Here is a 13809-nt window from a genome sequence, read left to right as displayed (position 1 = left end):
GTGCCAGGTTTTCTGAAATGGACTCCTTCTACCTTAGGCCACAAACTTATCAATCACCCCTGGTATGTCAATGATGATAAACCTGGTTCTGGTTCTGAATCAGGCTGTGTCACACACCCACCCAGAGGCAACTCCTGAGAATCAAACAGTACAGATTCCTGATACAAAAGGGTGCAGATCAGATCAAGAACACAGAAAACAGGAACATGGGTCAGCTACTGGGCTCCTCATATTCATGTTTGCTGCCCTCAACTCCTGTACCAGTTCCCCATACCTCTGTTCCTCAATCTTTCCAGAACTACCCTTACTTTATGATCCAGTCTCCATAACCTTCTGGGACAGAGAATTCCAGAGACTTACCACCCTCTGCAAAAAGAAATGTATACACAACTCAGTTTTAAATGATTTGTAACTATGTTCCCTTGATCTAGGCTCTCCCATCCCTAACCTTCAACTTAAAATGGTTGCTCTATTTCTCTCTGCTGAGATTCTGTCTGATCTGCTGACTATTTCTGGAGGAATTTAGTGTTCTTTTTTCCTGACTGGATGTTTAACGTACAGTTCAACTACGTCCATCAATGCTGAACAACCTGTCAGAATAACACAGCTACTGGAAATAGGCCAATGGGTACAGGCCGAATGTATAACTCATAACCAGGTTGCTGTATGTGGATGACATTTGGACACACACATCTGCTGATATAAGACCATAAGGCATAGGAGGAGAATTAGGCCATTCTGCCCATCGAGTCTGCCCCACCATTCCATCATGGCTGATTTATTATCCTTCTCAAACCTATTCTCCCTCTCCCCGTGACCTTTGACATCCTGACTAATCAAGAACCTATCAGATTCAGACTCTGGTTTAGTATCACTGGCATATGTCACTGAATTTGTTGTATGGTAGCAGTACATTGCAATACATAGTAATAAAAACTGAAAATTACAGTAAGTGCATTAATTTAAAAAGTTAAGTAAATAGTGCAAAAAGAGAAAAAAGTAGTGAGATGGTGTTCATGGGTTCAATGTCCATTCAGAAATCTGATGGCAGAGGGGAAGAAGCTGTTCCTGAATTGTTGAGTGTGTTTCTTCAGACTTCTGTATTTCCTTCCTAATGAGAAGAGGGCATGTCCTGGGTGATGTGGGGTCCTTCATGATGGATGCCAACTTTTTGGAACAACGCTCCTTGAAGATGTCCTGGATGCTGAACTCCAGCTTTAAATATACCAGATGACTAGCTCCACAGCTGTCCGTGGCAATGAATTCCACTGATTCACCACCGTCTGGATAAAGAAGTTCTTCCTCACCTCTGTTCTAAAGGAACATCCCTCTCTTCTGAGGCTGTGCCCTCTGGTCCTAGACTCTCCCTCTCTTCCTTTCTAGGCTGCTCAATATTCGACAGGTTTCAATGAGTGATACCGCTTTGTGAAAACACCGTGCATATTTGAAATAATTAAGCCATGATTTTCTTATTAATAGTGCAGTTTGTGATTTAAATCCCTTTGTGTAGAAACGCTCAAACAAATCTCCACTCAGACATAACTAATTGCATTATACTTCATTTTAATATGTTCACTACTGATACAGATGATGCTTTGTTGGGAACAGAGGCTAAATTTGCTGTTCCCACCCTGTTCTACACACTTTGCAGCTAATTTCTCAGCATTTAGCAGCCCATCTAATTCAAACCTTCATCTTAATTCTATTTTTTATTGGCATTCCCACCCTAAACGAATTAATTGGTGATTTGTAAACAAAATGACAAATTAAAAGCTTCTCCTAGTGTCAGTTGGTATAAAAACACGGGTGTGAGTTTGTGTACATCCTTGACTGGAATCTGTCATCTCCGTCTGTTGGGTCTGCCATTAGAAAGTATAATGTTTTTGTTTGTACCAAACACAGAATTGAATTGGAATGAAGTTGCAATTAGATTAATATTTTTGCAATTTTTCTTGCAGGCTTGTTGGACCAGAACTGGAGTTTATCTGTCCTCAAGCCGCAGCCCACATGCAGAGTCAGGTTGAGTTGCATGTATTCGTCATGGTCGCTGTTCATTGGCCAGACTGGGAGGTTATTCAAGTTGGGGTTCCTGCAAGGGAAGAGTTGCAACTGTTTATGCTTCACACTAAATTGAGGAAACTAAATGAAGCATTCTCTTTCAATAGTTCACATACACTTTATCCGATTTGCCTCTTTCCTGCACAACTCCTGTACAGCCCACCTTCCCAATCATTCAATCCCCTAACAAAATGTTCCCTAACTGTCTGGCTAAGCACAGCTCAAATACCTTCTCAGATTCCAAGGAGCTGATTATTGACTTCAGGAGGAAGAAACTAGAAGTCCGTGAGCCAGCCGGGGTATCAGAGGTGGAGAGCCTCAGCACATTTAAAGTCCTCGGTGTTATAATTTCAGGGGATCTGTCCTGAGTGCAGCAGGGTAAGTGCAATTACAAGGAAAGCATGGCTGTCTCACCTTCCTTAGGAGTTTGCAAAGACTCGACCTGACATCTATAACTTTGACAAACTTCTATAGATGTGTAATGGGGAGTATTTTGATTGGCTGTATCACAGCCTGGAACGGAAACACCAATGCTCTTGAATGGAAAATCCTGGAAAAAGCAGTGGACTGAGCCCAGTCCCTCCCCACCATTGAGCACATCTATACAGAGCGCTGTTGCAGGAAAGCAGCATCCATCATCAGGAACTCCCACCATCCAGGTCACCCTCTCTTCTCACTGCTGCCATCAGGAGGAAGGTACAGGATCCTCAGGACTCATATCACCAGGTTCAGGAACAGTTATTACTCCTCAACCAGCAGACTCTTGAACCAGTGGGACAACATCACTCAACTTCACTTGCCCCATTAGTGAACTGTTTCCATGACCTATGGACTCGCTTACAAGGACTTTTCATCTCATGTTCTCAATACTTATTGCTTATTTACTTATTATCTCTCTTTTTTCTTTCTTTCTTTTTGCATTTACACAGTTTAAACACTGGTCTGTCCACCCTGTTAGTGCGGCCGTTCATTGGTTATTAGATTTATTGAGTACGCCCGCAAGGTGCCGTAAGGGTCAACAATGGAAAGGGTGAGCAGCTTCGGGTTCTGGGTGTCACCAGTCTCTAGAGCAAGGATTCCCAACTTTCTTTATGCCTTGGACTAATAACATTAAGCAAGGGGTCTGAGGATTCCAGGTTGGGAACTTCTGGCTTAGCGGATCCAGCTTGGGTTCGACACATTAATGTAATAATTAAGAAGCACACCAGCAGCTCTTTGTTAGGAGGTTGAGGAGATGTTGTACATCATGAGGCACTCCTACAAGTTTCTACAGTGGGAGCATTTTGGCTGGCTGCATTAGAGCCCGGTCTGGAGACTCCAATGCTTGATCACAAGAGGCTACAGAGGGCTGGAGACTCAGACAGCTCGATCATGGGCACTCCCCTCCTCTCCTCTCTACTGAGGGGCAATTCCTCAAGAAGGTAACATCCATCATTATGCACCCTCACCATCCAGGCTGTGACCTCCAGCAGGGAGGAGGTACAGAAGCCCGATTCCCGTATTTGCTGATCTTCCCCTCCTCCACCAGATTTCTGAACAATCCATGAAGTCATGAACATTACCCTTTTCGTACTCTTCATTTACATTAATGTTTATGTCTTGCACTGTACTGCTGCCACAAAACAACGCATTTCACATCACATCAGATGGTGATATTAAAGCTGATTGATTTTATGTCAGTATTAATCAACAAATCAGAAATTTCACAGTCAAAGCTTCACCTAATGTGAGAGTCAGTATGAGAGGATGGGTGTGTGTTTGTGTGCGTCCTTGATTGGAACCAATGTCTTCGTGTGAATGAGTGTGCATTTGGGATTTACCAGAATAGGGAATTGTTGCCGTGGTTACACAGGGCGGTGAGGCCTCGGCTGGAGAACCACTTCCATCTCACTCAATAGGGGATTTACCGGTATTGGAGGCCATTCCAAGAAGAGTCACCGGGAAGAATTAAAAAGGCACTTGTGTTGGAGAGAGCAGTGTGGTAGTGAGGAAGTTAGTATAATACTTTGCAGCACCAACTTTATTCACCATAAACATTTACAGGTATTAGCAACTTGCTGTGGTGTGTTGGTCAGGATACAAGGTGCAACAAAAAAACAGCATTTATTAAAAAATAAAAAATATGTAAAATAAAGTTAGAGATTAAAGTACATATATGGCATAAATACATAAATATCAGCATATATTTACATTGTAAACAGCACTAAAGATTATATAGTGCAGTGTAGTGATGGGGTATTAGAGGGGGCTGGGTGCCCAATAAGAATGGTTGATCAGATTACCTGCCTGTGGGAAGAAACTTGAAGTTTTTTGTTTTAATAGCTGTAAAGCGCTTTCTAACGGTGAGTTTTCAGGGTGAGTAGTGTCCACAATGATTTTTTTTTCCTGCCCACTTCTTTGTCGTGGACACATCCAAGTTCTCCAGTGGTGGCAGACCCTTTCTGCTGACTTGACAGTTTGTTGTAGTTTTCATGTACCAGTGATCCAGGTTTACTCCCCGATCCCCCATGACAACGAAACCAGGTGCTCTGGTTTCTTTCCACTTTCCAAAGGCATACAGGTTAGGATCAGGGTTGGTGAGTTGTGGGCACGCTATGTTGGTGCCAGAAGCACGGCAATACCTGTGGGCTGCCCCCTAGCACATTTTCGGACTGTGTTGGTTGCTGATGCAAATGATGCATTTCACTGTGTGCTCCAATGTACATGTGACAAATAAAGTTATTTGTTGATATTTGATCAATTGGGACTACCTTAGATGGACATCTTGCTTGGCATGAATTCGATGAGCCAAAGGGCCTATTTCTGTGGTCGAAGATCACAGGCAGGAATGAATCACAATCAGGTTAATTATCACTGACATTTCATGAAATTTGCTAATTTTGCAGCAGCAGTACAGTGCAAAGACATAAAATGACGAGGTTATATAGAACAGTCCTCTTGTTGTCGTTTGGAGGCTCGGGTGTCTCAGTGACCCAGAGAGCTATGTTGACTGGAGTCAGGGCTTTATGCTTTGGCTCTTGGTAGGGTCACCCATGTCAAACAGGTCAGAGGGTAGAGGCCAGGCTAAGAGTGGTCCACTGGTCCTCCAGGTTCAATGGTTCATGAGTTCATGAACCATTCAGACATCCAACAGTGGAGGGGAAGAAGCTGTTTGCTGAAATGTTGAGTGTGGGTCCTCAGGTCCTTGTAACTCCCCCCCGATGTAGCAACGAGAAGGAGGGCAGGTTGGGCCAAAGCTGGCTGGAGTTCAGGAGAATGTGCAATGACTGAAGGATTCTGATGATTAGTGGTGTGGCTGCATGGGATGGTCCCCCCCCCCCCACCCCATCAGTTCAAAGTAAAAAGTAAATTTATTATCAACCGTGAGATTTGTATTCTTGTGGGCAGACTCAGTAAATCCAAGGAACATAATACAATCTATGAAAGACCACACACAGGACAGGCAAACCAGTGTGCCAATGACAACAAGCTGAGCAAGTACAAAATAAAGAACTAATAATAAGTAAATAAGCAATAAATATCGAGAACATGACATTAAGAGTCTTTGAAAGTGATTCATTTGGTTGTGGGAACATTTCAATGATAGGGCGGGTGAAGTTGGGTGTAGTTATCCATGTCGGCTGATGGATATTAACTGTTCATGAACAAGGTGGTGTGGATCCTGAGGCTCCTGTACCTTCTTCCTGATGGCAGCTGCAAGAAAAGAGGTGGCCTGGATGGTGGGGTCCTTGATGATGGATGGCGCTTTCCTGCTAAAGCACTCCATGTAGAAGGGATACAGCTTCACAATCAGTTTGGATGGACAAGAGGAGGGAATCCCCTCCCAGGTTTGTGACTCCGGTATTCTCTTCCCACAGGAGCAGTCATTAAATATATTTCAGGTGGATTTTGGCAGACACTTGGATTGCAGGAGAGAGAGGGTGAAATGGAGTGTCCTCCATTGGGGGCAGGAGCACTCCTCCGATGGGCAGCTGTCGTCCAGTGGGGGGGCACTTCTCCTCCGATGGGCAGCTGTCGTCCAGTGGGGGGGCACTTCTCCTCCGATGGGCAGCTGTCGTCCAGTGGGGGGGCACTTCTCCTCCGATGGGCAGCTGTCGTCCAGTGGGGGGGCACTTCTCCTCCGATGGGCAGCTGTCGTCCCCAGGGCTAATGATGTTGCTGTATAAAGCTTTGGTTCTGCTGCACTTGGAGTTTTGTGGGCAGTTTTGGTCACCCATTACAGAAGGATGTCGAGGGTGTAGGAGAGGTCTGTACGGATGCTGCCTGGACTGAGTATGAACTATAAAGAGAGATTGACAGAGCCTGAGGGGTTACCCAACAGAGGTGTGTTCCTTCCATTGGTTTATTATTGTCACATGTACTGGGATACAGTGAAAAGCTTGGTTTGTGTGCCGTTCAGATAGGTCATTCTGTACATAAAGTATATGAGAAGTAAAGTCTTACCCGCTCCACGCAAACTCTGCCCAATACGACATCACCGACCTGCTCAGCTGCTTCTCCTGCTCAGACATGTTGCCTGTGAAATGAAGTCACATGGTCACATCTCCGGTCGTTTGGGTCACTCGGGGCTTAAAGGCTGCCCTGACATCTCAGGGTAATACCAGGGCACAGGGGAGATCCTTCAAAGGGCAGGGGCTCCCGCCGGTAGGTACGGACATACCTCTAATGGGGGGGGGGATGCTATGCTCTTCAAACGTTTAACCTTCATGTCCCCACTCCAGTGGCTTCAGGTGGATGTTGCAGCTGTACAAATATAGATTGGGAGCATTGTGTGCACTTGTGATCACTCTGCTACAGGAAGCTTTGGACATGGAGGCTTTGGGGAAGGTGCAGCCACAGCAGAGCTTCACCAAGATGCTGCCTGGATAGAGGGCTGAGGGTGGGCAAACTTGGCTTGTTTCATCAGTCGTGGGGAGACCTTGGATTACAGGAGAAAAAGCACTTCAGGATGTATATTGTACGGTATATATTTCTCTGACGTTAAATGTACCTGTGAATCCTCTGACCTGATAGAGGTTTCTAAAATTATGAGAGGCATAATCAGAGTATTTTCCTAGGGTAGGAACGTCACCAGACAACATGCAGTTAATTTGAAAGATGGAAAACTTTAAGGAGATGTGCGAGGCAAGTTTTATTCACACAGGGAGTGGGGGGGGGGGGTACCAGGAACGTGCCCCAGGGGTGATGGCAGAGGCACAATCATTAGAGGCAGACGAACACGGGGAGTGGTGATCGTACAGGTAGGATGGATTGTTTGATTTGGCACCAGGTTCAGCCCAGACACAGTGGGCTGAATGGCCTGTTCCTGTGCTACACCGGCCGGCGAGGGGCTGCACTGAGAGATGGTTTGCTAAATTAATTGCCCACCTGCTTTATTCTAAGGATGCCCTTGGCCATATTTTGGCAAGGGATAGGGAGTTTGTTCTCTGGAAACCTACCCTACAATCCATGAGACATCAGCCGGTCAGATTCAGTACCAACTGCAATAGGGAAAACCATTCAGCCCTTTGTAGGTCCTTGCTTTCCAGTGGCTCCTGGTTGATTTGCGCCTCTCACTTACAGGAGAGCATAAGAAATAGGAGCAGGAGTAGGCCATCTGGCCCATCGAGCCTGCCCCCCCCATTCAATCCACCTACCTGCCTTTTCCGCATAATTCCCCTATTATGCAAAAATCTGTCCAACCTTGTCTTAAATATATTTACTGAGGTAGCTTCCACTGCTTCACTGGGTGGAGAATTCCATGGATTCACCAATCTTTGGGAAAAACAGTTGTCACTCATCTCCAACCTAAATTTATTCCCCCGAATCTTGAGGCCTCATTCTATTCCCACCTACCAGTTGAAACAACTTTCCTGCCTCTATCTTATCTATCCCTTTCATCATTTTATACATTTCTATAAGATCTCCTCTCATTCTTCTGAATTCCAGTGAGTACAGTCCCAGGTGACTCAATCCCTCTTCATAGTCTAACCCCCTCATCTCCGGAATCAACCTGGTGAACCTCCTCTGCACCGTCTCCAAAGCCAATATATCCTTCCTTAAGTAAGGAGACCAGAACTGCATGCAATACTCCAAATGCAGCCTCACCAGTACCCCGTACAGTTGCAGCATAACCTCCCTGCTCTTAAGTTTAATCTCTCTAGCAATGAAGGCCAACAATCCACTATCCTCTATCGGACTCCCCTTCTCCAGCCCTGTATCACTTTCACTGAACAACTTCCCAGCTTCTTCCCTCCCCCTCCCAGTTTCACCTATCACCTTGTGTTTCTCTCTCCCTTCCTGCCGCTGCTTAAATCTACTCATCAGCTTTTTTTCTCCAGTCCTGCCAAAGGTCTGTCTGGCCTGCTGAGTTCCTCCAGCATTTTGTGTGTGTTGCTTGGATTTCCAGCATCTGCAGAATTTTTCTTGTTCAACATTCCATTTGCCTTCTCGATAGCCTGCTGCACTTGCAAACCAGCCTTTGTGATTCGTGCACAAGCCTCCCAAGTCCCTCTACACAGCAGCATGCTGCAATCTCTTACCATTTAAATAATAATCTGAACTTCCATTTTTCCTTCCAAGGTGGGTGACCGCGTATTTACCAATATTGTACTCCAGCTGCCAGACCCTTGCCCACTCACTTAACCTATCTATATCTCTCTGCAGACTCTCCATATCATCTGCGTAATTTGCTTTTCCACTTAGTTTATTATCAGCAGCAAATTTGGATACACTACACTCTGTCCCCTCTTCCAGATCATTAACGTATATCGTGACCAATTGTGGGCCCAGCACCAACCCTGTGGCACACCGCTCACCACTGATTGCCAACCAGAGAAACACCCATGTATCCCAACTCTCTGCTTTCTATTGGTTAACCAACTCTCTATCCATGCTAATAGATCACCCCCAACTCTATGCATCCATATTTTATCTTGTACCCTCACAGGTGGTCCACATTCTGATGACATTGCCCAAATTTTAGTTGTCATACATTCAAACAAGGAGTCACACAAGTAAACAGAGCATAGAACAGGCCCTTTGGCACATGTTGATGTGCCAACCTTTTAGTCTACTCAAAGCTCAATCTAATCCTTCCTTCCCTCATAGCCCTCCGTTTTCCCATGGGCCTATCTAAGAGTCTCCTATATGTTGCTAATGTATCTGCTTCTATGACCACGCCTGGCAGTGCATTCTATGTTCTCTGTTTAAAAAAAAAATCTACCTCTGACATCTCCCTTGTATTTTTCTCTAATCACCTTAAAATTCTGCTTTTCATATTAACCATTTCTGCCCCAGGAAAAAGTCTCTAGCTGTCCACTCAAGGACTCTTATACACCTCTATCAGTTCAAATCTCATCCTCCTTCAGTCCAAAAAGAAAATCCCTAGCTTGCTCAGTCTTTTCTCACAAGACATGCTCTCTAATCCAGGCAACATCCTGGTTGATCTCTTCTGCACCCTCTCCAAAGCTTCCACATCCTTCCTATAACGAGGTGACTAGAACTGAACACAATATTCCAAATGCAGTCTGACTAGACTTTAAAGATCTGCAACATTACCTTGCAACTCTTGAACTCAATATCCCAATGAATGAAGGCCAACACAGGAATGTTGCAACTATAATTAAACATTGGTCAGGCCACAGGGAGAGTATTGTACAGTATAGAGTTTGGGTTGCCACACTGCAGGGAAGATAAGCTACCAACAGACAGAGTGCAGAAGAGATTCACCAGGATGTTGCTTGGAATGGAGGGCTGTAGACTGGACAGGTCAGGTTTATTCTCTCTGAAGTTCAAAGCAATAAGTAAATTTATTATCAAAGTACTTACATGTCACCATATGCAACCCTCAGATTCATTTTCTTGTGGGAACTCACAGCAAGTACAAGGAAACAATATAGGCATCCGTTAGTCTCAGGAGACCATGGATTTGTGCCTTGGGAGGTTTCCACGGCGTAGGCCTGGGCAAGCTTGCATGGAAGACCAGCAGTTGCCCATGCTGCAAGTCTCCCCTCTCCACGCCACCGATGTTGTCCAAGGGAAGGGCACTAGGGCCAATACAGGTTGGCACCAGTGTCATCGCAGAGCAATGTGTGGTTAAGTGCCTTGCTCAAGGACACAACATGTTGCCTCAGCTGAAGCTCAAACTAGCGAACTTCAGATCACTAGACTGACGCCTTAACCACTTGGCCATGGGCCAACACAAGGAAACAATAGAATAAATGGAAGATCACACATAACAGGGTTGGCAAGCAACCAATGTGTAAAAGACAATGAAATGTGCAAAAACAAAAAGAAAAAAGTTATAAATAAATCAACCGTAAATGTTGAGAACCACAGAAGAAGAGTTCTGGAAAGTGAGTCCATAGTTTATAGGAACAGTTCAGTGATGGAGTGAGTGTGTTGAAGAGTCTGATGGTTGAGGTGTAAAAACCGTTCCTGAACCTGAAATGCTGGAAGCCAAGGGAGTCCATACAGAGGTTTATAAAATTAGCAGGGGTTAGAAACGGTCGAAAGCTGGTCATTTACCCAGGGTATAGGACTCTAGAACTATAGCACACAGGGTTTAGGTGCGTGGGAAGAAAGTTAAAGGATATGTGAGGTTTCACACCTCACTGGTTAGTCTCTGGTATCAGCTGCCAGAGGAGGAGGTGGAGGCAGGTACAATGACAGTTGGACAGGTGTATAATAGGTAAGGCAGATACGAAGATAGTTGGACAGGTGTATGGTAGGTGAGGCAGGTAAAATGATAAAAACATAGAAAACATAGAAACATAGAAAACCTACAGCACAATACAGGCCCTTCGGCCCACAAAGCTGTGCCAAACATGTCCTAACCTTAGAACTACCTAGGCTTACCCATAGCAGGTGTATGGTAGGTGAGGCAGGTACAAGCACAGCTGGACAGGTGTATGGTAGGTGAGGCAAGTACAAGTACAGCTGGACAGGTGTATAGTAGGTGAGGCAAGTACAAGTACAGCTGGACAGGTGTATGGTAGGTGAGGCAGGTACAAAGACGGTTGGACAGGTGTATGGTAGTCCTTTAAGGTTATTATGAATCCTTTCATTTCTCTCACCACGGGATCCTGAATTGAACTAACAATAGTAATTGGAATAGGAAGGAAAAAGAAGGTTATAGGCTGAATTTGGACAAAAGGGATTATTGTAGATAGACATCCAGGTCAGCATAGATGAAATGGGCCGAAGGGCCTGTTTCTGTGCTGCAATACTCTACAATTCCAGACTATCCACAAGCTCCATGACTCCTTCCTGCTTATCCTATACCAAACCCAATCTAACATAGAGATCAGCTCGTTACCAAGCAGTACGTCGAAATCCCGGATGAAGGGGCCTCCAAAGACAAAGGAAAGTTCAGCCCCATGCGGAGCTCTTGTGAACTGGGGTATTCTTGTTTCATAGAAACTGGCACGATGCTGGAATTCGTACAAAAACACAGGGTTTCTGTCATCTGTAAACCAACCACAGTAACAACAGATAAAGTCTTGTCACAACTACATCCTGGAATCTCAGTGGATTGAACCCTTCCCATTCCCTGTCAATGTATATATTCCCAATGGACCAAACCCTTCCCAATGGACTGAACCATACTCATTCCCTGCCAATGTACAAATTTCCAAAGGACCAACCTCTTCCCAAGGAACTGAACTCTCCTGATTCACTGCAGATGTACAATTTCCCACAGAACCAAATTCTGCTCAAAGGACCGACCCCTTCCCATTCCCTGCCAATGTATAGATTCCCAATGGATCAAACTCTTCCCATTCCCTGCCAATGTATAGATTCCCAATGGATCAAACCCTTCCCATTCTCTGCCAATGTATAGATTCCCAATGGACCAGCCCCTTCCCATTCCCTGCCAATGTATAGATTCCCAATGGACCGAACCCTTCCCAATGTACAAAACCCTTTCCATTCCCTGCCAATGTACAGATTCCCAATGGACCAAACCCTTCCCATTTCCCGTCAATGTGCACAATCCCAATGAACCAAACCCTTCCCATTTGACTGAACCCTACTCATTCCCTGCCAATGTACAAATTTCCAAAGGACCAAATTTGCCACTTCTTGCTTATGTACACATGTCCAATGGTCCAAACCCTTCCCGATGGAGTAACTCCTTCCCATTCCCTGTCAATATGCAAATTACCAAAGGATCAAACTCTTACTATTCCTTGCTAATGTATAAATTCCCAAAGGACCAAACTTACCCCCTTTACTATCACTATTAATGATTCCCTAGGGAACAAACAAATTTCCATTCTCTCCAGCCTGTTAATAAACTAGGGAATTTATTTTTTACAGACCTTTCTATGATAAATTTTAAAAATCCTTTCTCAATGACTCAAAGCATTTCTCCATTCTCTCATAGATCTGGATATCCAATAAATCTAATCCATTCCCAGTCTCTCTCATGTAGATTTCCAATGAAGAAACCAATTCCCAAACTCTGTCATGCTGAGAATCCCAATGGCTCAGATCCCTTCCCCATCACTGCCACTGTATTCTGGTTCCTTGTGAATCATGGCATTCCCATTCCTGACCCAGTCAGTGTTGAGCTTGTAAGGTGTAAGGGTGAAGGGAGACCAGCCTCACCTCTGTAGTACTGAGCCGCTCTCAGGGTTGGAATGGTGATAAACACATCACCGAATAAGTCGAGGTAACGCTCTTTCAGAAGGTCAGGGCTGTACACGTCCTTGAAGTATTCCTCAAAAATCAGTTCTCCATTCTCAGCTCCAAACTAAACAAAGAGTTTAGTCACTCTGTGCCTCAGAAAACAAACACTGGCATCTACTTATGTATATATGATTTATTTATTTAGAGATCCCGCGCAGAACAGGGCCTTCTCGACCTTTGAGCCATGCTGCCTAGCAACCTACCGTACAACCCCGAATGTATTCACAGGACAATATTCGGTGAGCAACAAACCTACTATCCCGTACACCTTTGTACTGTGGGAGGAGGCTGGAGCACCTGGGCGAAACTCACATGTTCTATAAACTCCTTAGGGAGGATGCAGGGATTGAACTTCGAACTCTGATCCCCCCAACTGTAATATTTTATAACAAACTTCAGGCAAGGACAGCCTGTGACGCCACTTTCAACGGATTATGGATCTGTATTACCAGATCCCTCTGTTCTACCACACTCCTCAGTGCCCTACTGTTCCCTGTGTAATTCCTTCCCAAGCTCACACTTGTCTGCATTAAATTCCACCCGTCATTTTTCAGCCCACTTTTCCAGCTGGTCCAGATACCACTGTAAGCTTTGAAAGCCTTTCTTCCTACATCCAGAATCTTGGTGTCATCTGCATATTTTCAGATCCAGTTAACCACATTATCATTCAGATCAGTGATATAGTTGACAAACAACAACAGACCAGCACTGATCCCTGCAACACTCCGCTAATCACAGGCCTCCAGGCAACCATATACTACCACTCTCTGTCTCCTCCCATGAAACCAATGTCAAATCTAATTTACTACCTCATCCTGAATGTGAGTGACTGAGCCTTTTTAACCAGCCTCCCATGTGGACATCATTAAAGGCCTCATTAAACTCCATGTAGACATCATTTGGTGGGAGAAGCGAACGCCTCACTTGGGTACTTGTGGTCAGACGTGGAGAGTTTTTACTGGTTGGATCAATGAGTTCAGCGAAGGTGCCTTACCATTGGGTGGAGATATGTTGTTATTTTCTCCCGAATTTCATCCCTGGTTATTCCGGCCTCCCAGTCAGGTTTGATGATGACCT

General features: G+C 44.9%; 1 protein-coding gene across 2 annotated transcripts in view; it reads right to left on the bottom strand.

Moving 5' to 3' along the window:
* Positions 1-1556: 1556 nt before the first annotated feature.
* The window catches only part of LOC134356559 (carboxylesterase 5A-like), a 41878-nt gene continuing 29625 nt past the window's right edge, over positions 1557-13809 (bottom strand). The window contains exons 9-13 of one of the 2 annotated variants that reach the window (XM_063067526.1): positions 13727-13807; positions 12652-12796; positions 11357-11506; positions 6502-6574; positions 1557-2089 (exon numbers count right to left, since the gene is read on the bottom strand). In XM_063067526.1, the coding sequence (XP_062923596.1) occupies positions 1927-2089; positions 6502-6574; positions 11357-11506; positions 12652-12796; positions 13727-13807 (612 nt within the window). In that variant the 3' untranslated portion in view covers positions 1557-1926. The remainder of the gene's footprint in view (positions 2090-6501; positions 6575-11356; positions 11507-12651; positions 12797-13726; positions 13808-13809) is intronic. The other variant, XM_063067527.1, reaches the window with a different exon arrangement.

Source organism: Mobula hypostoma, chromosome 14 (genome assembly GCF_963921235.1).
Source record: "Mobula hypostoma chromosome 14, sMobHyp1.1, whole genome shotgun sequence".
In the NCBI taxonomy this organism is placed as follows: Eukaryota; Metazoa; Chordata; class Chondrichthyes; order Myliobatiformes; family Myliobatidae; genus Mobula; species Mobula hypostoma.
This window is presented reverse-complemented; position numbering and strand designations above follow the sequence as displayed.